Below are 24,907 nucleotides of genomic sequence, written 5' to 3'. Positions count from 1 at the left end.
GCTAGTCAAAGTATAACTTGACCACTTTGTCCTCTCAATCTATATAAAGCGGATCCATTATATCGAATTATTACAAGCATTATTATTAGAGTATGTTTTTAAGTATTTATTTTGCATATGATAGTGGACCTCTTAGGTGTTTTTTCTACTTTTAATTTGCATATCTCAGCCAGATCTTTGGCTGACCTCATCAGTCAAATCTATAGGGCCTGATTGACACCTCCCTCATTCATGTTTTCAACATTTGATCATCTTCGTAAGTCTCGTCTCGTATTTTATTTATTTTTTATCTTCCTTTTTCTCATCTCTCTCTCTTTTTCAAGGGACAATATTAGGGAGATAATGTTAATAGGCAAAATTTGTCTTATGACTTAAAATTTTTGAATTGGCTAATTATTTTTTTCTTCTGTGAGGATGATTTCTATGACGAAGAGATCATCTTAAAAGAAATCAGTCCAATCTAAAAATTTTAACCTCATCTAAAGTGATTAAAAATTATGAATTGTCAATTTTTTATCATTAATTTATAAATCACTTTTGATGGGATTAAAACTTTTAAATTGAGATGATTTTTAGTGAGGATGATCTTCTCACCCTAGAGATCATCCTCACAAAATTTTAAGTCATATAGACTAAATTTTCTCTCTCAACGTTATCCTTCAAATATTTATTTTCAAGGTATGTTTAATGCATTTAAACGCATGCCTTATGTTAATAAGAACCAAAATCAATAAAAAGAAATGGCTCTAAATTGAGATGTTATGGTAAAGCGAGGTTAAATTCCAACTCTAAAAGATTACACAGTCAACCAAACTAGACTTAAATTCTTGACCCAATATTGGAGGTACTAGTTTGCATCCCCTTCAATCCTGATGAGACGGCTGATAATGATAGCATTCTCTAAGCTTATACCTTTTTAAATAGAGTGAGTGGCTTCAGGACATGCAGGTACACCTCGACGTGGTGGCAATCCCATGCCCGTAGATGCATTTTCTCTGTCAAGATGTACCTGTGCCCCCTCACTGATCACTCCAACATTAATCTTTTAAATAAAGTTCATCATCATCATCTCTCTCTCTCTCTCTCTCTCTCTCTCTCTCTCTCTCTCTCTCTCTCTCTCTCTCTCTCTCTCTCTCTCTCTATATATATATATATATATATATATATATATATATATATATATATATATATATATATATATATATATATATATATATATATATATATATATATATATCTATATTTATATCTATATATAGAACGGAAAATAAAACTAAAAATATACTAAAAAAACTAACCCCCCCCCCCCCAAGGTATATAGAATGGAAAATAAAACTAAAAATACACTAAAAAAACTAAACCTCCTCGCCCCCCCCCCCCTAGGTACACCTGGACGTGGTGACAATCCCATGCCTGTAGATACATTTTCTCTGTCAAGATGTACCTGTGTGCCCTCACTGAGGTCACTCCAACATTAATCTTTTAAATAAAGTTCATCATCTCTCTCTCTCTCTCTCCATAGAATGGAAAATAAAACTAAAAATACACTACAAATCCTATCTTGCTATTGAGCTCTGATGATTGAAGGGACAAAATCTCTAGGTTGAAGATAGGGGTAATAAAAATTGCATTAGAAATTGAAAGCGATGGCTTTTTGTTAAAATAAAATAAAAATAAAGGATTTTTGGCAAAAGATAAATGGGAGGGAATTTCAGTCACTTTCATTAATCTCTCACAACAAGGAAAAAAATAAAAAAGAACTTGAAGGGTTTGCGAGTTTGAAAACATGAGGCAACTCTTAGTTCCACCAAAACCTAAGGAGTTCTTCAAAATTATTAAAAACGTAAAGTTATATGACATAATAAGTTCACTTGTATATGGTGTGATTTGTAATGAGACGGCGAAGTTATTATAATAGAGAAATTCTATTGCCACAATAAGTTTTACTTACAACACATCAATCCTTTTGAAATTAAGCTGTTGTTTACGAATGGATTGTCATGTTATAAGTAAAAGTTGGTGTGCTAATAGCAGTTCTCTAATATTATAAGTTTGGAGTGCCATCTTATTATGGTGGTGTGTTATAAGTAAAAGTTGGTGTGTTAATAAGAATAACTTTGATATTTATTTTAAAATGAAAGAAACTTCTGTTTTTACGATTAATGGAGAGAAGCAACCTTATGTTGGCAACCTCCTTGATAACCTTGCTCTCAAGTAAACCACTTTTGATGGGTTTGAAGTTTAGAATGGACTGAATTTATGCGAGAATGATCTCACAATAGAGATCATCCTCACAAATAATCAACCCATTCCAAAATGTTTAACCCATATATATATATGGGTCGAGTTCTTACGACTCCTATTACGACTCATATTGCGACACACTGGAATGGGCTGATTTTTTGTGAGGATGATCTCTATGATGAGGAGATCATCCTTGCCAAAAATCAGCTCATTATGAAACTTCTAGACCGTCCAATTTTTGTTGAAAAATTATAGACCGTCCAATTTTTGTAAATCAATTTTGATGGGGTTAGAAGTTTTGGAATTGGATATTTTTTGCCAGGATGATCCTCTCATCACAGAGATCATCCTCACAAAAAATCAGCCCATTCCAAACATTTTTGCCCATATAAGACAAAATGGTGTGTCGTAATAGGGGTCGTAATAACGCTGTTCTATATATATATATATATATATATATATATATATATATATATATAGGGAAATGTTCAGCACCCTAAGTTTTACCACACACTTTAACAAACGTTTTTTGTCCTACATGGGTTAGAAGTTTTGGAATGAGCTGATTTTTGGTGAGGATGATCTCTATGATTAGAAGATCATCCTCCCCAAAAATCAGCCCATTCCGAAATGTTTAGCCCCATGTTTACACGTTGAAAAATCGTGGACCGTCCATTTTTTGTAAATCAATTTTGATGGGGTTAGAAGTTTTGGAATGAGCTGATTTTTGGTGAGGATGATCTCCTCACCATAGAGATCATCCTCACCAAAAATCAGCTCATTCCGAAACTTCTAACCCATGTAAGACAAAACGCGTTTGTTAAAGTGTGTGGTAAAACTTAGGGTGCCGAATGGGACCCATATATATATATATGGGTTAGAAGTTTTGGAATGGGCTGATTTTTGGTGAGGATGATCTCTATGGTGAGGAGATCATCCTTACCAAAAATCAGCTCATTCCAAAACTTCTAACCCCATCAAAAATGATTTACGAAAAATGGACGGTCCACGATTTTTCAACTTGTAAACATGGGACTAAACATTTCGGAATGGGCTGATTTTTGGGGAGGATGATCTTCTAATCATAGAGATCATCCTCATCAAAAATCAGCCCATTCCTAAACTTCTAACCCATGTAGGACAAAAAACATTTGTTAAAGTGTGTGGTAAAACTTAGGGTGCTGAACATTTCCCTATATATATATATATATATATATATATATATATATATATATATGGGTCCTGTTCAGCAACAAACATTTGGGCAAAACATTTTTCAAAACATGAGTTAGAGGTTTTGGAATGGGCTGGTTTTTAGTGAAGATGATTTCTACGGTGAGGGGATCATCCTCACCAAAAATCAGCCCATTCCAAAACTTCTAACCCCAATTTACAAGTTGAAAAATTGTGGACCGTCCAAGTTTTGGAATGGGCTGATTTTTGGTGATGATGATCTCCTCACCGTAGAGATCATCCTCACCAAAAATCAGCCCATTCCAAAACCTCTAACCCATGTTTTGAAAAATGTTTTGCCAAAATGTTTGTTGCTGAACATTTCCCATATATATTCAGCAACAAACATTTTGACAAACACTTTTCAAAACATGGGTTAGAGGTTTTTTGGAATGGGCTGATTTTTGGTGAGGATGATCTCTACGGTGAGGAGATCATCATCACCAAAAATCAGCACATTCCAAAAAACCTCTAACCCATGTTTTGAAAAGTGTTTGTTGCTGAACGGGACCCTATATATATATATGGGAAATGTTCAGCAACAAACATTTTGGCAAAACATTTTTCAAAACATGGGTTAGAGGTTTTGGAATGGGCTGATTTTTGGTGAGGATGATCTCTACGGTGAGGAGATCATCATCACCAAAAATCAGCCCATTCCAAAACCTCTAACCCATGTTTTGAAAAATGTTTTGCCAAAATGTTTGTTGCTGAACGGGACCCTATATATATATATATGGGTCACGATCCGTGTACACATATATCTACTCATATATCTACAATGTGTTTTGTCCTATGTGGGCTAAAAGTTTTCGATTGAGCTGATTTTGGTGAGGATGATCTCTATGATAGGGAGATCATCCTCATAAAAAATCAACTAATTTTAAAACTTCTAACCCCATATTTATGAGTTAAAGAATCGTGGAGTAAACCACTTTTCACGAGGTTAAAATTTTTGGATTGAACTGATTTTTGGTGGGGATGATCTCCTCATCAAAAATCAGCTCAATCCGAAATTTTTAGCCCACATAAGCCAAAACACATTGTAGATATATGAGTATATATATATAAGAAAATGGTTGTCGAAGTAGATCATTAAAAATAAAAGAAAAGAAAAGAATGGTGATTTGGATACACTCCATCACATATTGGTGAACTTTTGAGATGCTCCTCTATTTTCAAACTGATGAGATACCTTAATGACATCAGTCTACTCTAAGAAACACATAAAAAAATTCCTAAATGCCCTCATTTTCAACCTCTAGTCAAGAGCCCTTGATTTTTCTCACAAAAAATATCTATCGCATTCAAGCTCTTCAACATCTAGGGTAAATTATTTTTAACTCATTCGATCTCGTCTTCAACATCTTATAGATAATCCTTGATTTTATAGAGAAAAATTTATTGTTATCTTGAGATTCGAAGGTTAAACAAGATGAAATCTTAAGGTCAAAGATGGGATGGGAGGAAGAGAAGGGGGTGGGGTTTTGGGGAGAATAATAAGGATATTAGATGTCAGAGAGACTGATGTGTGTCATCGATTGGTCTGCAAACACTACGAATATCTAAAAGTATTCACTAAAACTTGATGGGGCATGTAATCATCCATTTAATGTATTATCGCAACTTGGATAATATTGAATGGAGGAATAAGATTCATTTATCTGAGCCAAAATGTTTTGGACAAGGCTTTGATGATGATGACTATGAGAGAAAATACTTTAATGAACAATGGTTTTAAATTTGAGGATCGGCCAAGTACTTGGGCAAACATGAACATAGTTCAAATCCATGCAAAGACTAGGTTTTCATGTGGGGCGACACCACAAACAACTGTATTGGGGATTTATTAAAAAATGTAGTTGTTGGAAGATTAGCAAAAATAAATAAATAAATAAAAACCCAGTTGTTGGAATGGAGAAGACAGTTTTTTTAAGTTATTGTATTTGGTTTACACCCTAAGCTAAAGACATAATAGATAAGCTAAAAGAGGCACAAACTATTCCACTGACATAGACAAAAATAGTAGGACGGCAACCGGCATTCTCTATGAAGTCCGGCCCAAAATTTCTATCGAACTCTTCTCCCTCCTGTTAGTTTCTTCTGGAACGCTACGTGTTGCTTCGGGGTTTTATAAGACTAATTCCTTCTATAATATTTAACTTAGACAAATCACGAAACCTAACCATCAATTATCTATCAAACAAATATAATACCAACTAACTTAAGGTCCAACAGTGACACAAAATTCATATATTATTCAATTATAGGCCATTTTTTGACCAAGTTAATGAGCCAAACATGTCACTTGACATAGAATTATTAAGAATAAAGCAGTTAGTTTAAAACCCAAACTCCATCCAAATAGCACCTCACACCCTTTCAAACATGGCTCTTTCCCTTACCTTTCACATCTCAATCTTCTTGTTATGGCTTCTCCCCTATGCAAATCCAGCTTCCTTCAACTTCTCAGGTTTCCAACCCAACACTTTAAACATAAATTACCAAGGCGACTCGTTCCCATCCAACAGAGTCCTTCAACTAACCAAGAATCAACGTGATGGTCCACTTACTGGCAGTGTCGGTCGTGCCACATTTTCGGAACCTGTGCACCTATGGGACTCAAGCTCGGGATGGCTCACTGATTTCAGTACACACTTCTCTTTTATCATTAAAGCACTCAATACGTCTATGTATGGTGATGGGTTATGTTTCTTCATCGCTCCCTTCGAATCCAACATCCCTACTAATTCAACAGGTGGGCTCCTAGGCCTATTCAGTGATCAATCCGCTTTCAACTCAACCGAAAATCAAATTGTTGCCGTTGAGTTTGACAGTTATATGAATGGGTGGGATCCGAGTTCTGATCACGTAGGTATCAATGTCAACTCAATCGTGTCAGTTAATAACGTGACGTGGAAGAGTAGCATCAAGAATGGGTCGATAGCTAATGCTTGGGTTAGTTACGATTCTAGAACAAAAAATTTAAGTGTCTTCTTGACTTACGCTGAAAATCCTGTTTTCAACGGAAATTCTAGCCTTTCTTATGTAGTTGATTTAAGGGATATTTTACCGGAACAGGTCAGTGTTGGGTTTTCGGCTTCTACGGGCACATGGATTGAAATACACAACATTCTATCTTGGGATTTTTCTTCGAAAAATTTGGAGATCAAGGAACGAAAAAAGAAGCATCATATTGGATTGGTGTTGGGTCTGGTTCTTGGTGTGGGTGTACTGAGTTGTGGGCTTGGATTGCTATGCTTTGTCTGGTGGAAAAAGAAGGATCCTCAGAGAAAAGAAGACGTGATCGCCGATGTGTCCATGGATGATGAATTTGAGAAGGGAACAGGGCCGAAGAAGTTCACGTACAACGAACTAATTCGTGCAACAAATAACTTTGCAGAGGAAGGGAAGCTTGGGGAGGGAGGATTTGGAGGGGTTTACAAAGGATTCTTGGGTGATTTGAAGTTGAACGTCGCAGTTAAGAGGGTCTCAAGAGGATCTAAACAGGGGAGAAAGGAGTATATATCCGAAGTGAGGATTATTAGTAGATTGAGACATAGAAATTTGGTACAACTCATTGGTTGGTGCCACGAAAAAGGTGATCTCCTTCTTGTTTATGAGTTCATGCCCAATGGAAGCCTCGATTTCCATCTTTTCGGAAAAAAGTATATGCTGACATGGGTGGTGAGGTACAAGATAGCTCTTGGCTTGGCCTCTGCATTGCTCTATCTTCATGAAGAATGGGAGCAATGTGTGGTGCATAGAGATATTAAATCGAGTAATGTGATGTTGGACTCAAATTTTAATGCTAAACTCGGAGATTTTGGTTTAGCCAGGCTTGTAGACCATGAATTAGGATCACAAACGACAGTGTTAGCGGGGACCATGGGCTACTTGGCCCCGGAATGCGTTACAACGGGCAAGGCTAGTAAGGAATCCGATGTCTATAGTTTTGGAATTGTTGCTCTCGAAATTTCTTGTGGAAGAAAACCCGTTGAACTAAATAAAGTAAACCTTATCGAATGGGTGTGGGAGCTCTATGGAAGAGGGAAGATACTTGAAGCGGTCGATGAGAGAATAAGTAAGGATTTCGATGAGCAACAAATAGAATGTTTAATGGTTGTAGGCCTATGGTGTGCTCATCCGGATCATACTATTCGACCTTCTATAAAGCAAGTCATTAATGTCCTTAATTTTGAATCTCCACTGCCCAAGCTTCCATCCAAGTTGCCTACACCCATGTATTTCGCGCCTCCCATGCATATGTGTAGGTTCTCTTATGCATCGTCCTATGCCCTTACAGATTCACAGAGAGATCATGGTCAATGTTCATGTAGCAGCTGCACCACCACCACCGATTCTTCGAAATTTACTGTATCCTCTTCAGTGTCATCTTATAAATCTCTTCTACATTCTCGTAAAGTGCTATGTAATAGTCCCGCATTAGGCTTGTAAATTGCAGATATTATAGATGTTTTTTCTTTGCAATCATATATATATATATTTTGGTTTGTATTTAATAAACTAGTAATGGGTTTGGAGCTTGAAGGAATTATCTTCAATTCATATACGAAGAAACTAACCAAATGACTTTGTTTTTTTTAATGGTAGGGGTATGCCCCTACATAGAAAATTATTGTACCATAAATCTTTAATATGCCCTTACTTGGCAAAAATATCGGTTGCAATGCTTTAACACATTTAGTCATAAAAATATAAAAGTTTAAGAAAATTATAGAGTAAATCTTAATTTCATAATTAAATAGGAATACAACAATGGATATCATTTTGATGATCAAAAAGTTTTGGTCCATGTCCATGTTAATATTTAAACTTAAGTTTCATATCTTAAAAATCAATTCAAATTTCAATCGTGATATAAAAAAATCATTTTGAAGCAATTATTTCAAACTTTGTTTAATGTTACGTATGTGTCTCAAACCATAATATGACACCAATACATTACCAATATAAATTAATAACAGTAACCGATGAGTGCTAAAGAAGTGGGCCTTATAAATCAAATTGCAGAAGATCAAAGATCATATGGTACAAAAGTCATAACGAATAAGTTCCACATAAAATGTCAAAATATCTCAATCTGTTGGTGTGAAAAATACAAGGATCTACGTGATTCGGCAGTGTGACTACGTCCATGGAACAGAACAAGAACAATCACTATTTTCTCATAAGTTTTACACCCCTAGAGATCTATATTTATATAACCGAGAGTTACCAAAACATATAAAACTCCCCAAAACAGTTGGGACCATAGATAGACATCTTTCGTTAAATTTTTGTTACTTGCATATTCGATTTAGAAACAGCTAGATGAGGTGGAATATTTGTTTCAAGTCTTCAAAACTATGTTTCGAAAGTTTTGATCTAATCAGAATGTTGAAAATTATGTTAAGTTATTTCTTCTAAAAATAAAATTTCAGTCATTCAAATGAATGGTTGAGATTTGTTACTTAGGTGCTAAGTTAGATCCTCTGATTCTCTTTGCTTATAAATTATAGAAGTATCATAAGAGAAACTTTGATTATCAAATCAAATTTGATTTTTGAGTCTTCCCATTTCTTTTATGAACTTTCGACTTCAACAGCGATCGAAATTTTATCTCTTATCTTCCTACACTACAAAGCAAGAACTGAATTCGCCCGTTACCAACTTTATTGTCATTTTTAAATCATAATTTCCTCTTGTTGGGCCATGAATTATGTCTCCTTTGTTTTAAACTATAAAAGCATCTTTTTCTTAACTCATTCATTTAAGCCATAAAACAGAAGACATGCTGGAAGCCGGCCTAACATCACCCATTAAACAATCATAAAGAGGTTCTCTTAATAGACAATTAGGGGAACAACAACAACTTACAAACAAATCTCTCCCATTAATCCATCCGTCCTCATCTACTCCCACTTCAATTTCTTAATCATCAAAGTCAAGAATTAAAAGCAACAAACCAAGCAACCCATGTCCATCAACCCCGAAAGAAATGAACTCTAACCCTTCACCCTCACCTCCTTCATTCCTCTTCATTATCTTCATTTCTTTTATTTTTCTTCCCATAGTCAGCCCTTCCACAATCTTCAATTTCTCTTCTTTTACTCCCAACACTCCTAGCATCACCTTCTCGGGTGATGCCTTTGCCTCGGGCGAGAACGTCATCCAACTCACACGAAACCAAGTTGACAATGATTTACTTGAAAGCTCTGGTCGCGCAGTCTATGCCACACCCATCCAACTATGGGATCCCAAAACACGCATTGTTGCCGACTTCACTACACATTTCAAATTCATCATCAAAGGAGTAGACACACAATACTATGGAGAAGGCCTTGCTTTCTTCATGGCCCCTGTTGGCTCCGTACTTCCCGAAAATTCAACTGGACCATGGCTAGGCCTTTTCAATTCATCTACTAACAACTCTACATCTACCAAACTTGTCGCAGTCGAATTCGACACACTCAAGAATGATTGGGACCCCAATGGCAATCATGTAGGTATTGATGTAAATTCCATAGTTTCTGTTACTAATATCACTTGGGAGAGTGATATCAAAGCAGGGGACACGGCCTCAGCTTGGGTTGGATATAATTCTACATCGAAAAATCTATATGTTTACTTATCATACAAACAAGAACCATTTAGTGGTGTCCCAAGTTTATCATACAGCTTGGATTTGACGACAATCCTTCCTGAAGTGGTGATCGTTGGGTTTTCGGCTTCGACAGGATCTTCAACAGAACTCCACAAAATTCTATCATGGGACTTTGTTTCGAATATGGGTCTCCAGACAAAACCGTTGAGAAAGAAGAATACTTGGGTGGTGGGATTTCTTATCACCGTATCGATCTTAATGGTTGGATTGGGTCTTGCATTGATCTTCTGGCTAAGAATAAAGAAGAAGGGAGGAGACGAGGATGTTATGGCCATCGATGCTTCCATGGAAGGTAAATTTGCGGAAGGAACGGGGCCTCGGAAGTTTACTTACAAGGAATTGGTTTGCGCTACCAATAGCTTTAGCGATGACGGGAAACTCGGACAAGGAGGATTCGGAGGGGTTTATAAAGGTATTTTAAATGATAAAATCACCAATGAGATCGTAGCGGTGAAGAGGATCTCAAGAGGATCAAGTCAAGGGAGGAAAGAATACATGTCAGAAGTCACAGTAATAAGTAGGTTAAGACACCGAAACCTTGTAAAATTGATCGGTTGGTGTCACGAATATGGTGAATTCCTCCTGGTTTATGAGTACATGCCTAATTTTAGCCTTGATACTCATCTATTTGGAACGAAAAACACGCTTTCTTGGGTGGTAAGGTACAAGATAGCTATTGGGTTGGCCTCTTCATTGCTCTATCTCCATGAAGAGGGGGAAAAATGTGTGGTACATCGAGATATCAAATCGAGCAATGTGATGTTAGATGCAAATTTCAATGCAAAGCTTGGAGATTTCGGTCTTGCTAGGTTCGTCGATCATGAACTAGGCTCCCAAACAACAGTATTGGCTGGTACCATGGGCTATTTGGCACCTGAATGTGTTACAATCGGCAAGGCTAGTAAGGAAACGGATGTGTATAGTTTTGGAATAGTAGCATTAGAAATCGCTTGCGGAAGAAAGTCAATTGAGTCCAAGGCTGAGCCATTCAAGGTGAGATTAGTGGAATGGGTGTGGGATCTTTATGGAAGAGGAAGACTTATGGATGCGGCCGATGAGAGACTTGGGGGAGTTCTTGATGAGAAACAGATGGAGTGTTTGGTGATTGTTGGACTGTGGTGTGCTCATCCTGATTACACATCAAGGCCTTCAATAAGGCAAGCCATTCAAGTACTATGTATGGAAGCAGCATTGCCAAGTCTTCCAGGGAAGATGCCTGTGCCAGTGTATGCGCCTCCAGTGGACATGCGTGAATTTTTGTATACTAGTAAAGATTGGACTTGTTGTGTGAAGGATCGAAGCCAATGTTGGTGTAGTAAGTGTAGCAATTCTTCGTCTTCTAGAACTTCTTCTAGAGTTTCTTCTACTAAGTCTCTCTTGAACACCCATCAAGAGGAGGTCAGTCAATTTCAACTTATATAGAAATGTAAGGCTCCAATGGCCAGTTAAAAAATATACCATGTGATAATGTGCTCTTGATTTCGTTCTTTGATCTCGTTTTGTTTTTGTTTTTTTGTTTTCTTGTAACATGCGAGAGGATATAATAAAATTTTCACCTTTGGAGTTGTAATCTACCTCTTTTGTGATCCTTATTACTCTTGTTAGCTTCTTTTACTTTTTTGCATTGGGGTTTTCACATTCTTCGCTCTGGAATTGGAGGCTCTTAGCACCATTTTCGTCGGAAACATTACATTCTCACTGTTGAAGTCCCAAAAACAACTACCAAAGCCAAAACAAAAAAAAAAAAATTTCTTAGCATAATCAAATAACACTTGCAATTTTGGAACAATCGCTCAATATTATAGCCATAATGATAGTGTAAATTAGTTTAACTTTTCAATCTGATAGTGTAAATTTCACTATGATGTAGCAACAATTGCATATTGATCACTACGAAATTAATGCTACACTATCATAGTGATTACCATTAGAAATTTAGAATCCGGATCCACAATCCTATAAAATAAGAACGGAGTCTACGTGGCAAGATTTAATTGGTGTTTAATACACAAACAAGCCATGCTGTCTTTTAAATCTAACCTATTCCATAGATATTTGGTCGTGAATTCACGAAAAACCAATACCAATTAGTTGGGCGTGGCCAAGTGGTTAAAATGATGGTAAAAGTTTTCACAACAGAAGATGGAGACCACGTTCTTGTTGATCATGGGTTATTGGCTAGAGGACTTAAAGCAGTCAAGCAGAAGGCATCTCGATTATTTCACTTTAGCCTTCTCTAAAAAAGCAAATTATCATTTTACACTTCCATCTTTTATAGTTGCTCACACCATCACCAACATAATAAAAAATTCAAGACCCACATTTTTTTTTCTTCTTCCTTCCTTTATTTTTCATCGTCTTCTTGTTATGAGTTTTGTGAGAGGTTAAATAAATAGAGATTAGTGTTTTTTTTTTAATTTATTTTTTTGAGATTTCTTTTAATATTTTTTGTATTTAATTATCAAAGAAGATGGAAAAATCACTATTAAACTTCAAAATGATGATTTTGAATTACAAAACTTAAAGATTTTTTGACAATTTTATTGGATAGATTCAAATCGAACTTATTTTAACCAATTCTATAGATATTTATTGAATATTACTAAACAAATTCGATAAATATCTACTAAACAAAATTATCTATCGAATATTAGAAAATCAATTTGATAGATACTTACGAATAGAACTTTCTTATATGAATGATTTCGACTCGATTGAAAGTGTTAGAGTAAGAAAAACAAGTAAGATTAAAACTTACAACTCTTGTTAAAATCTTTTAAAATGCAAGAGGGAGAGAGAGAGAGAGAGAGAGATGGTTCCATAACTTTAGGTATGTGCAATAAGCAATAGAGACAGAATCAGATTCATTAGGGGTGTGCAAAAATGATATTTTATAGTTGAGGTGGGAATGCAAGAAAGTGGGTGCAAATTGCAATTTCGTAGTGGCAAACAAGGCCCACCAAATATTTACCAAAACTTCCGTTCCGTAGCACTCTTTTGTTAGTGTTCCCGCCTAACAGTAAACAGAGAGAGAGAGAGAGAGAGAGAGGGATGAGTGTGAGCGAGCTTCCACGAAAGGAGTCTAACGTGCTCCGGGGGCACGAGGGGGCTGTACTCGCAGTAAGGTTCAATGGAGATGGGAATTACTGCCTGAGCTGTGGCAAAGATCGCACCATCCGCCTCTGGAATCCCCACCGAGGTATTCATATCAAGACGTACAAATCACATGGCAGAGAAGTTCGAGACGTCCATGTCACCCCGTAATCTCTCTCTCTCTCTCTCTCTCTCAATTTTAATCATCCATAGAAATACCTAATTTAACTGTAGGAGTAATGTTTAATGTAATCTTTTCTTTCTGTTAAGAAACCCTAAAAGCAGTGTTTTAAAACCAATTCAGATTTCATTTTAGAGGGAATGAGGCTAACCTAGGGTTCCTTACTATCATTCAATTCTAACATGTATTTTTGGTATTAGGGACAACTCCAAGCTTTGTTCTTGTGGTGGTGACAGACAGCTCTTTTATTGGGACGTATCAACTGGCCGTGTTATTCGAAAGTTCCGTGGCCATGATAGTGAGGTTTGCTCATTTATTAGGCTCTTCTTTTTCTTTTCTTTTTTTCTTCTTCTTCTTCTTCTCAAATGATTATCATGTTTTATATTTGAGCCTATTACGCGCTTTTGAATGATAAGTAATTGTAGTTAATCTTGCAAATTATTTACCAAATCTGTTGTATCTTTTATTGTTTTAATGTTATATAGTTCTTATGACGTGCAAATGATATTGATGTGACATAGGAATCGTAATTTTATATGTTAGCATTGTAATTTATGTCATTTGCTTCTTATTTTATAGTTTTTTTTTTTCGTATTGGTTTCAGGCGAATGCTGTAAAGTTTAATGAGTACTCATCTGTGATAGTCTCAGCAGGGTATGATCGTTCAGTGCGTGCTTGGGACTGTAGGTCTCACTCCACTGAGCCAATCCAGGTTAATATTTTGTTTCAAATTATGAGTTGGTAGCTATCTATAGTTGTTTAGATCGACTAAAGTTCTATTTTTATGTGCAGATCATTGATTCATTTTCAGACAGTGTGATGTCTGTTTGTTTGACAAAAAGTGAAATTATTGCTGGAAGTGTCGATGGAACTGTTCGAACTTTTGACATTCGTCTTGGTAGGTAAGTTGCTACATCTAACGTACTTTATATTGAGCTTCTCAACGAGTATAATTCTTCTAATGGAACCCGTTTCTTGCTTAAACTAGAGAAATTTCTGATGACTTGGGTCAACCTGTCAATTGTATTTCGATGTCAAATGATGGTAACTGCATCTTAGCTAGTTGTTTAGATTCTACGCTCCGTCTTTTGGACAGGTAATATCCTATATGTTTGAGTAGCCACAACTAGACATTTGTTCTTTGTGGTTTGCTTATTTATTGATTGTTTATTATGGCAGGACTAGTGGGGAACTATTACAAGAATACAAGGGCCATACTTGCAAGGTTAGTATTTTTACATTTTGTGATATTGTGCCTTTAGTGTTCCTAAACTTACTGAGCAATTCTTCTTTATTATAATGAAGATGTTAGTTATTTGTCCATTTTTCTTTCTTACATATTACAAACCATCTCTTGTTTTCTTGAGAAGTATAGAATTTAGTATGAAAAAGAAAAGATATAGACAATGGAGAATGAGGAAATCAAATAAGGAATCACAACTAATAAAAGACCTTTTGTGATGTGTCCAACTGTCGACAAACACAAGTTAGGGGTTGGGAGATGAAATCGACCAACCAAAGAGGAGGCAAGCTCACTCTACTCAATGGAGACTCTAATCTTCTCTCTAAAGATGGGTCATAAAAATACAAATCTCTCTCTCTCTCTCTCTCTTTCTCACACACACACGTACACACACACACACACACACAATAGATGTTATACCCCTTTATCCACCTTACATTAATACTCAATTTCTTGAGACAAACTTGTTTTCAAGATTTTTCAAAAATCAAATATATGTGGGATAGTGTTCATGTTCTCCAATAGAGAATTAACAATTGTCCTCAAGGCATCCTTCTTTAAGGCAAGAGTGGTGGAGAGTCCAATCAGATTATTTTTGAGCCCTTGAAGGTTTTTTTTTCTATTGATAAGCTGGGGTTAGAAGGGCACGCCCTTCAAGTTCTTCCATTAAATAGATGGGAAAAACCATATTTGTTCAGTCCCCAATGTCATTAGCCCAAGTGATATGTCCCACGTGTGTAGGTCAAGTTATTGAGTCCTCTTGTTTTGGAACAACTCAAATTGACAACATCTTGTTCAACATCATACCTCTCAATAATTAACTCTACCCATTCATAACCATATTTGTTACAAATGGCATTGTTTAGCCGATTAATTTTTTTCCCAACTTTCTAGCCAAAAAATGGTTGTCATAGAAATTGCAATTTTGACCTCCTTCCCAATCACTTTTTCATCATTTCAATGATGGGCAACTTCTTTTGAAGGATTCTCTTCCCCTTTGTTTTCCTCCCATTCCTATGACTTCCTCCTATTGAATTCCCACCAAAATTTAAGTGGCATGGCAACCCTTAAATTTTCAAATGGGCTGAGTTATGTAATTTGTTGTCCGGGTTGGGTTTACCTGGACTTTGTGGTTGTTATACTTTGTAGTTTGTACTTTTCTTTCTTGTGAAGGGGCCACCTCGTCCTCCTGTTTCTCACTTTTTAATAAATTTATACTTGTCAAAAAAAAAAAAAAATTTCTAGATAGCTTTGAGATCTTTCTCCAATTACAAGAAGGAATTTTTTTTGGTCTTCAACCATATTTTCCTTGAAGTGCCATGATCAGTTTTGTCGAACCTGCTTCTCTCACCTTCTCCTTGTAATGAAAATTCTCTAGCAACTTTATCGGATACCAGAGGATTCACTCTGCTCTGCCAATAAATTTGCGTCACCAATTGAACTTCAGTACAATTTTTTCCTTCACCTTACATTTAGTCTTATCAATAATTGTTTTAAGGAGAACGAAAGCCTCCTCCCTAGAATAAGATAATCTGAATGGTGTCACAAGATCTGTAATAAGCCACCAGCCATTAAGATGTCTTGGTATTCGGTGAAATAATAAGAGGCTTCGACAATCTTCAGTGGCTGAATATTTGCTTCCCTACTGATAATATTACTACCGTTTTGAATTGTTGATGGGCCAATTATCCTAACTAAACTTTTCAATAGGCAAAATGGTGCCAAGAGGTTCAATCGAAATTGGAGTCGAGTTATTTTCCCTCATCTCATAAACCTGTAATACTTTTTTTTTTTTTTTTTTTTGTATTCAGCTAATTGTATAATATGATTCTTTCCATTGACGTGAGTATATCTAGCCAACTCTCTTTTGTATTCAGCTAATAGTATAATATGATTCTTTCCATTGATGCAAGTATATCTAACATTCCTTCCCCCTTCTTCCCCCAACTTGAACTTCTCTTCTAAAAGTTCTATCATCCTCCACGTTAAAAGCCTGCTTGAGATATAAAACTAGACCTATTGGAAAACCCAAGACAAGAAATGCAACACAAGGGCTTGATTTGGAAGGATTTCAATATCCCAGATTAGGTAGGAGTTGGTTTGTAAGGGTAGAGAGTAAGGCAGTGGGCTTCTCTCATTTCATTTTTGGTTGTCTCTGCTTGTAGCATATTGTATTAAGTAGGTCTCACTTATCACACAACAAAAAATAGAGGTAGTTCTCCTAGTCCTCCTATTTTGTGATTTCAGTTTAATATGACTTTTGTTTGGCCAAAAAAAAAAAGATTTCTCATTGTCTCTAACCACCTTGATAGATAACTAGACGAGGAAATAATGGGAGATCTGAAGATCTTTCCACGAGCTCCATTAATTACTTATCAATTATCAATCTTACCAAAATGATGCTGAATGGTGAAGATCTTATGGGAGATCAAATCATTTAATGTGTGGTCCGCATGTCAAACCATTTTCCAACTCTCTGTCTGTGTCACTTTGTCCTGTTAATGACAAAATGCTCCTCTTATTAATGAGGTTTAGTTTGTACTTTTGTGTTGCTTCAATATCAGTCTTACAAGATGGATTGCTGCCTTACCAACACTGACGCCCATGTAACTGGTGGATCTGAGGACGGGTTTGTTTTCTTTTGGGATCTAGTAGATGCATCTGTTGTTTCAAGTTTTCGTGCGCATGCCTCGGTGGTAATTTTTATTATCTAGCACCACAATTTTTATTAAGATCAACAGATGGTTATGCTTTAGCTTTTTGTTACTTTGATTGATATTCTTGGACTTTTCTCATGTGTAATTCCATATATTCCTGTTTTATTTGTTGTGGCATTGTATTTTCTTTACTGTTTGCAACCTTTTCATATTTTGGTAATGTAAATGCTTACTTTGAAATGATGCTTAACAGGATATGACAATGGAAACCGTGAATACCAATTATGCTTCTTCCAATCTATTAATTTGAACCCACACCTTCTAACTGTGCTGATGAAGTCAGTGTTTCACCAGTGGACCTAGACCTGCATACACATTGGTGTCCAATATATTGATTTTATAATTGTGGGAGGGTAGCGGGGGTTTACTTATGAATGTTCATCACAACTTTGTTTTTTCTATTTTTTTTTTTTTTTAAATTCTCGTTTTCTTATACTATTTTTAACTTTTGCATGGGAATTCTCTCAAAATCTTTTAAAGTGGAGGAAGTTTTCCATCATTGGCTTTGATTGCAACTAACTTAATTGGTTGTCCGTAGATCATACCTGGAGCTGATTAAAGATCAGTTTTTAGACATTATTCAAAATCTTGATATGTCAACAATCATTAAATCTTGAACTTATCGTAGAATCAATGGCAAACATCTGAATGCTAGATGATGCGCATTTTAGGAATTGGCAATGTATGCACAAAAGGGTACTATAATTGATTGCCAGCTCAACTGATATTGATTCTTCTTACTTCCAACATTTAGTTTGGAGAACCAGAGAAACAAAAGCAGTATTTATTTTAGGAGCTATTTCACGTCTTTGAACAAGGATATAGTTCTAGATAATGGAAAATTACCATTCATGTTGCCAACCCCAAATAGTTATATGGCATTTGATAAATGATGATCCGCTTATGAGATGGCACAAAATTGAACATTCTATGGAATTAATTCCTTCAGCATTAAGAAACCCTCTACTTTCATAACAAAAAGGTGATTTTTTATTCTCTTTCTTGTTCATATGTTTTCTGGTTGATATGGAGGTATTAATTTCAGTTCTATTTCTATTTTGGCTGGACCTAAAAATGAAAATATTTAATTTCCATTTCCAGGCCTATGAGATGGCATACCAAATGAGCATTTTATGGAGTAATTCATTCAATATCAAGAAATCATCCTTCTTTTCCTTGTGTCTCCAGCTGCATTACTAGTTACTTTACATAAAAAATCAAGTTTTATTCTCTTTTTGGTTCATATATAGTTTATTGACTCGATTTTAATTTCAGTTTCAATGTCTATTTCGATCGGCCTACAAATGGAAATATTTAGATCGCTGTAGAAATTATACACTTTTCATGGGAATGTTGTGGAAATATTAAGAACAATTGAAAATATATGAAATGATAAATAAAAATGAAAACACTCATAAGTTGTTCTATAATTAACAATTATATGGAGTGTGGTTTTTAATATTAGTTGCATTTCACCCTACATTGGTGCATGTGTCTAAGAGGCTAATTGCTATAAACAATTATATTTTACATGGAATGAAAATGGTAACATCACATTAATTACGTACACCTAAACATGTAAAATACTTCCTTAAACAGACAAATGTTAAGTACTATAATACACACACAACCATATCCAACTGTAAGAATATATTACTAATATATCCAACTAATTAGGATATGGACGGTTTTGTATGTGTGTTTATAAGAACATGCTAAGATGCTCAAAATACATCAAAATAGGATAATTCATAGATACCTGAAAAATTGTAATCCATTTCAACTAAGAAATGGGTATTTGTGTTATTTACAGGACTTTCCTATCTATAATTTTTATTATTTAATAAAATAATTTAGAATACTTTTTTCTTTGAAAAAATAAATTTTGGCCAAATTTCTTATCCAAATATTTTCTCGAATCTTTCATTTTTATACTAGAAATTTGAATATGTTGGTCAAAATTTAATGTTCCCCAAAATATTTTGCGAAATGACTTGATTTTCACCAAAATGTATATGAAAATTTGTTGGTTAAATTTCCTGTCAAGTCTTGTGGAACAAGAGATATTCTGGTATTTGTCACGGAAATATTTTGAAACTTAATAATATGGTTAATTCACAGAAGAATGAGTTAAAAAAAAAAAAAGAGCTAAACACTGTTGGCATGTTGGTTGGCATGCTTGTTATAATATTCTATGAATTTACTTAAAGCTGATAAAGATAAAACACATTCCACCAATTTGTGGAAGTGTGGAAAGAGTGAAGGGGGACTTTAAAGGTTGAAGTATATTGAGTACTTATAGAATTAATCAATGAAGATATATATTGATAACTTTTGCTTGCTTAGATCACTGTTTGGCTTTTATTGTGCTTCATTCCCATTATTTATTTATTGGCCTTTTTCTTGTAAAAATAAGACAATAGAGTATCAAACCTTTTGCTTTTTTAAGCAGGTAACCAGTGTGAGCTATCACCCAAAGGACAACTGTATGGTAACATCCTCTGTTGACAGCACCATCCGGGTCTGGAAAACATGAGCTCAAGCAAGTAAGCATTGAACCTTGGATTTCGAAATCCTTTGAATCTTGTAATGATGTTTTGTGTGTAGCACTGTCAGGCTTATTATTTCATGTTTGTAATTCAAAAAAATCAAAAATAAAAGATGAAAAATCTAACCAAAATCTAATCAATGTCTAAAAGAATGCATTAAGGCTTGGGAAAGAATGTACACTGCATGTACCCATCTAAAAAGAAAGATAAGAAAAATATACTGCATGCTTTGCCAACGTTAGAAAAATTATATATTATGCCAAGTCTGCATGCATTTCACATTTCATTACTCTTATATAATTTTATGTTTGGTATAATGATCCATGATACCTAACTTGGATTTGGTGTTCTAGATTCTTATCATGTTTTAAAAGTCAATATTAGGGTGACCAGTGATGCACTTTCTTATTCCATGTGGTAGACTTAACGGTAATGCTATAGGTTGTTGCACATTAAATTTTAGATTTTATATTGTATTAAAAGAAAAAGGGCAAACATGGTTTAAACCAGGCATGGATAAGACTTATGATAAAGTGGAGTGAATTTTTAATTATTTTTTTTTAATGGTAGTCCTAGGTTTTGACTCTAAATGGTGTAGTTGGTAAATGTAATATATTTCTACTGCTTCAAAACTGAAAATGGTTCTTGTGGAGACTATTTTGTCACGCAACACAATACAGCCACGTGTCACAAAGAAACGAAAGAGGGCACTAAAAAGTTTAGTCAAAGTCTTAAAATCAAGTCAGTAAGCAGGGAAGCATTGAGCTCTACATCTTGAGCCGAACACGTTACAGTAAGAAAAGAATAGAAATTCGGCTTCCTTCCATACAGAGTACGAAGTACAATTTCTACCAAGCCCCAGAGGTATGGTCTTCACTTCCTCCGACGCCATGGGAGGTTAGGGGACCAATGCTCTTATACCTCGGTAATCAAGAATGGTGTCATTAAACTATTATAGATGGAGGTGAGAGTTGAAGGTGCACAATTCAGTACCAATACTCCAGTCTAACATAAGTTTGGTACGAACCGAGATTATCTAAACAAAAGCACAACTAAGACCTTGGGTTAATAATTGTAGGTCGTTGGGTTTTTGTTGAAAAGAAGCCAATCAGTTCGGTTAGACCTTAGCTCAGACTTAGAGTATGTAACCTAATAAAACAAAGACTTTTAAAGAGATGAGAGCTTTCCCATACACCAAATCTCTTCATTCGTGACAATGACCGCATAACTTATTAGGGCGAGAGAATGTGACATGCCCTGACTCACCTGCCCCCAAAATATGGAGTTATCCTTACTAGAAAAACATAGCCCGAACTCCTGAGCTTATTTCAATTCGGTTCACATCTGGATGATATCGCATAAGTGATGTACCTAGAGTTTGTATTAAAAATCAGGTTCTACGGTGAAATCCCAAGAACTAGGAGTAATGAAAAATTTCCATGTCGAGTAAAATAGATTAGAAACTTCAATCTAGGTTTGAGATTAATGAAAATCAATCGCAAATACTAAAATTAAGAACCAATATCGGGTTCATATGCTCAAAAAGGAAAAAAACAAAGAAAGGGAAGAAAAGTCTCTTCTTTTTCTTTCATTAATCAATCTTCAAAAAAATCAACTTACTGAATTTGTTTATTAGAGCTCCTTATATAGATAATTCATTCATAACAACTTAGAAACCTTCTAAAATACTAAAAAGTAATTTCTTAATCTATCTATAACATATTATGGACCTTCTAATCCTATTAGAATTCAATTTGGACACTTAAAAGGACTTCTAATTATAACCTAAAGAATAAAAACGAATTTTAGAAAATGATAGAAACATAAAACAAATTAGAAATTAACTAGAAAAGGAAACTTTCTAAAATTGAAATAGAAACTAACTAGGACTACTTAAGCAATTTAAAAAATAGAAATTCAATAAAAGAAAGAGTCTTAAGAGAAGTTGAACTAGGTTTTGTGGATCGATTAAAGATTGGATCGAGATGATTCAGTTAAACTGATTTGACTAAGTCAATGATGCTAATTTCTTTCTTTGATGCATCTTAACTTGATCATAGGTGTCGAGATAAGTGTCGGTAAGCCTAAACATCAATAGGGATTTAATTTTGAGCTCGTATTTGATCCCTAATTCAAAACAAGATCTTATCATATTGATGGGACATCATGTGTCAGAGATCTTTATTTTTCACTTCGCATTGATGACTTGCAACACTTACACATCTGATTCAAGTCTTTACTAAAAAGATGGATCCATCTTCCAAAGCACTCAAGATGCATCTCAACCACCCAACTCATCATACACCTCGACAAATAATGTGGTGATACCTGTCTCCAAGGCTTGCCTATATAAGTATACACTCTAGAAACTAAAAGAGGGGTTGGGTTGGTTGGCTGAGTTTATCTCTAGATCTCTGAGCACTATTCATCTTCTTCAATCATCCTTTTTCTATCGTTTTACTAACAAAATCATCGGAGGATGTTGGGCAAACACCACATTAGGGCCTCAATCCTTCTTCCTTTTACCCTTTGCCATATAAAAGCTGAAAAAACTTAGAAGTCGAGCTTCCTGATCAAGATTGCCATCTCCATCATCAACATCAAAGCTCAAGGTTCATCTCAAGGATTGGAAGGTCCAAAAAACCGTCCACAGTTCTCATTCCAATTCTTCAAACTTAATGGACTGTATTCAAACTTGTTCATGGGAATGATGGAAATATTGAAGAAATTTCATGGAAAACATAAAAAATGGGAACTCAAGCATGAAAGCATATTCGTTAGTCTTCAAACTAAAATAAACAATGATATGGGGCATGGAAATGAAAATCAATAGCGTTCTGTTCAGAAGTCCCTGTATTCAATCCTAGTCACCCAATCCGAACCCCATTCTACCCAAGCATGAGAGCATAATCATAATGAAGGGTTTAGCACTGTAGGATTGTGATTAGGCCTTGAACCACTTTTAGTCATCTCTTAGACATATTTTTTTGGTTTGTGGCTGATTGATCTTTATTTTATAATTTGAATTCCTCATGTTAATTTATTCTTGACCTCGGACGTAACATGTTAGATTAGTTTTCAGAGTCCTCTATCAACCTTACTAACTGATTTTTTTTTTTTTTTGATAGATAAAAACTTAACAAACTAGTAAGTATTGCATTTACACATATCCAACTAATTGGAACATGGGCATGAACATGTTAACATGCTTATAATACATAAAAATAAGATGATATATACTTAACTAATCATAATTCATTCCTACTAATGAATGAATTTTATGTGTAATTTACAAATCCTTTCTACTAGAAATTTATAATCTTTTATTTTTATAAAGTTTTATCAATGCTTTAAAATTTACATTTCAAAAAAAAAAATTGGATTTTGCTATTTATAAGGCATGCTTTACATGCAAAATGTGGCAGAGGAGAAATGATTGGGTCTTGCGGAAAAAGGATGATCTCTCTGACGTTAATCAGCTTATATTAAATTTGCATAATAAGATAAAAAACCTAACATGGTTCCAAAGAATATTTGCTTCCAATAAATAAAGATTGGATGAAGGTTTACACTGACAGTGCATGGAAATATTGGGGAGCACAAGTTATGTTACTTTGATTTGTGGCATCAAGGATTATGTTATTTTGAACTCTACAAAACTGTGGTTTCAGATGGAGGAAGACCTTGTCATTTTGAGTCTGCAGAAGAGAGCCATTAGAGTTGCCCTTGAAGCAGCTCAAAATCCAGGATTGAAGGCACAATATAGTTATCGTAGGAGGTCAGTATTGGTCTGTTGTTATAAAGATATATTGTAAGGGCCCCTTTGTAATTTAAAATATTAATTAACCCAATTTTGAATATTACAATAGAAAATTATCAAAGATGTGTCAGTTAGCTTGGTAAAATCTTTGGGTGATGATATCAGAGACATGGATTCATGTCCTGTCAGCCCCGAGTCATTGGACTCATTAAAAGCAGGCTTTTCGATAATAATAATAATAAAATAATCAAAGACTATTTGTTTTGTAGTGGTTACGCACTTACACTGGCATGGATTGTATTTTTATTTGTTTGGACGAAAATGACCTTTGATAATGGTAAGGTAAAATGTAAATGTGGGGCACCTTTGGCCTTCCAATTTTTGGTGTCAACAAACAATTCTTCAAAGAACGTACTTTGATATGTATGTGGAAAATTTTGAGGTGTGAGTCAGAGTTTTAATTGAGAACTGAATTTGATGGGTATCTGTTTTCAAAAAATTCTTTGGAGTGGCCATCAGCTGCTTCAAACTTTCATATCAATGAAAATCTAGGGTGTTATCCCGAGGGAGTGGTTCAATGGAAATTTCAGATCCAATGAGTGGTGAGAGTCCAGTAGGTTGTGAGTTCGATGCCCTGTATGAGTAGTATTTCCTTAGGACCAACAGCAAGGTGCACCCTCACTTATCTGGTGCGTGTGATGTGCGGGCATTGCACATGTCCAGGGGAGGGACTCATAAGCCTTGGCTCCGACCCTGGCTCTTTCGGTCCCCTTAGTTGTATGTAAGTTTGGGCACCCCCTGTTATAAAAAATATATATAATGCTTTTGGTTCTAAGTATATAATTCTCCTTGAGATGATGACATTATTAAAATCAATGACGAAAAGGTTAAGCTTTAAATCTCTTTGAGATGATGACATTTTCAAGATGATCACTCTATTTGCAGACATTAGAATGGCTAATAGCACCTACTTAAGTGATTTCTGTTATATAAAAAAAATTAAATTATCATTTTATCCTTTTGTTATTATATATCGCACACTCTACCTATCGAATAAAAAAATCCAAAATCTAATTTTTCTTTTACATCTCCTTTAGAGTTTTGTGAGAGATTGAATAAATGGAAATTAGGTTTTATAAATTTTTTTTTTTCAAGTTATTTTATTTCTTTGAAATTTCTTTTACTTTTCTATATTTAATCATCAATGAAGTGTAAATAAA

The 24,907-nt window shown here is 35.0% G+C and overlaps 1 protein-coding gene and 2 pseudogenes across 1 annotated transcript; all 3 read left to right on the top strand.

The window, feature by feature from the left end:
• Window positions 1-5,865: 5,865 nt before the first annotated feature.
• Window positions 5,866-7,935, top strand: LOC147406881 (L-type lectin-domain containing receptor kinase IX.1 pseudogene; annotated as a pseudogene).
• A 1,543-nt stretch (window positions 7,936-9,478) lies between these two features.
• On the top strand, window positions 9,479-11,693 carry LOC147406880 (L-type lectin-domain containing receptor kinase IX.1 pseudogene; annotated as a pseudogene).
• A 1,321-nt stretch (window positions 11,694-13,014) lies between these two features.
• On the top strand, window positions 13,015-23,808 carry LOC147406879 (Transducin/WD40 repeat-like superfamily protein). The gene is made up of 9 exons (XM_086435215.1): window positions 13,015-13,404; window positions 13,619-13,721; window positions 14,023-14,130; window positions 14,211-14,320; window positions 14,407-14,514; window positions 14,598-14,643; window positions 17,226-17,357; window positions 19,831-19,924; window positions 23,599-23,808. The coding sequence occupies exons 1-8, from the start codon at window positions 13,196-13,198 to the stop codon at window positions 19,912-19,914; spliced, it is 900 nt and encodes a 299-aa protein (XP_086291341.1). The 5' UTR covers window positions 13,015-13,195; the 3' UTR covers window positions 19,915-19,924; window positions 23,599-23,808.
• The last annotated feature ends 1,099 nt before the right edge of the window (window positions 23,809-24,907 follow it).

Source organism: Akebia trifoliata, chromosome 3, assembly GCF_017979445.1.
Source record: "Akebia trifoliata isolate Shusen 1 chromosome 3, ASM1797944v1, whole genome shotgun sequence".
NCBI classification, from domain to species: domain Eukaryota; kingdom Viridiplantae; phylum Streptophyta; class Magnoliopsida; order Ranunculales; family Lardizabalaceae; genus Akebia; species Akebia trifoliata.
This window is presented reverse-complemented; position numbering and strand designations above follow the sequence as displayed.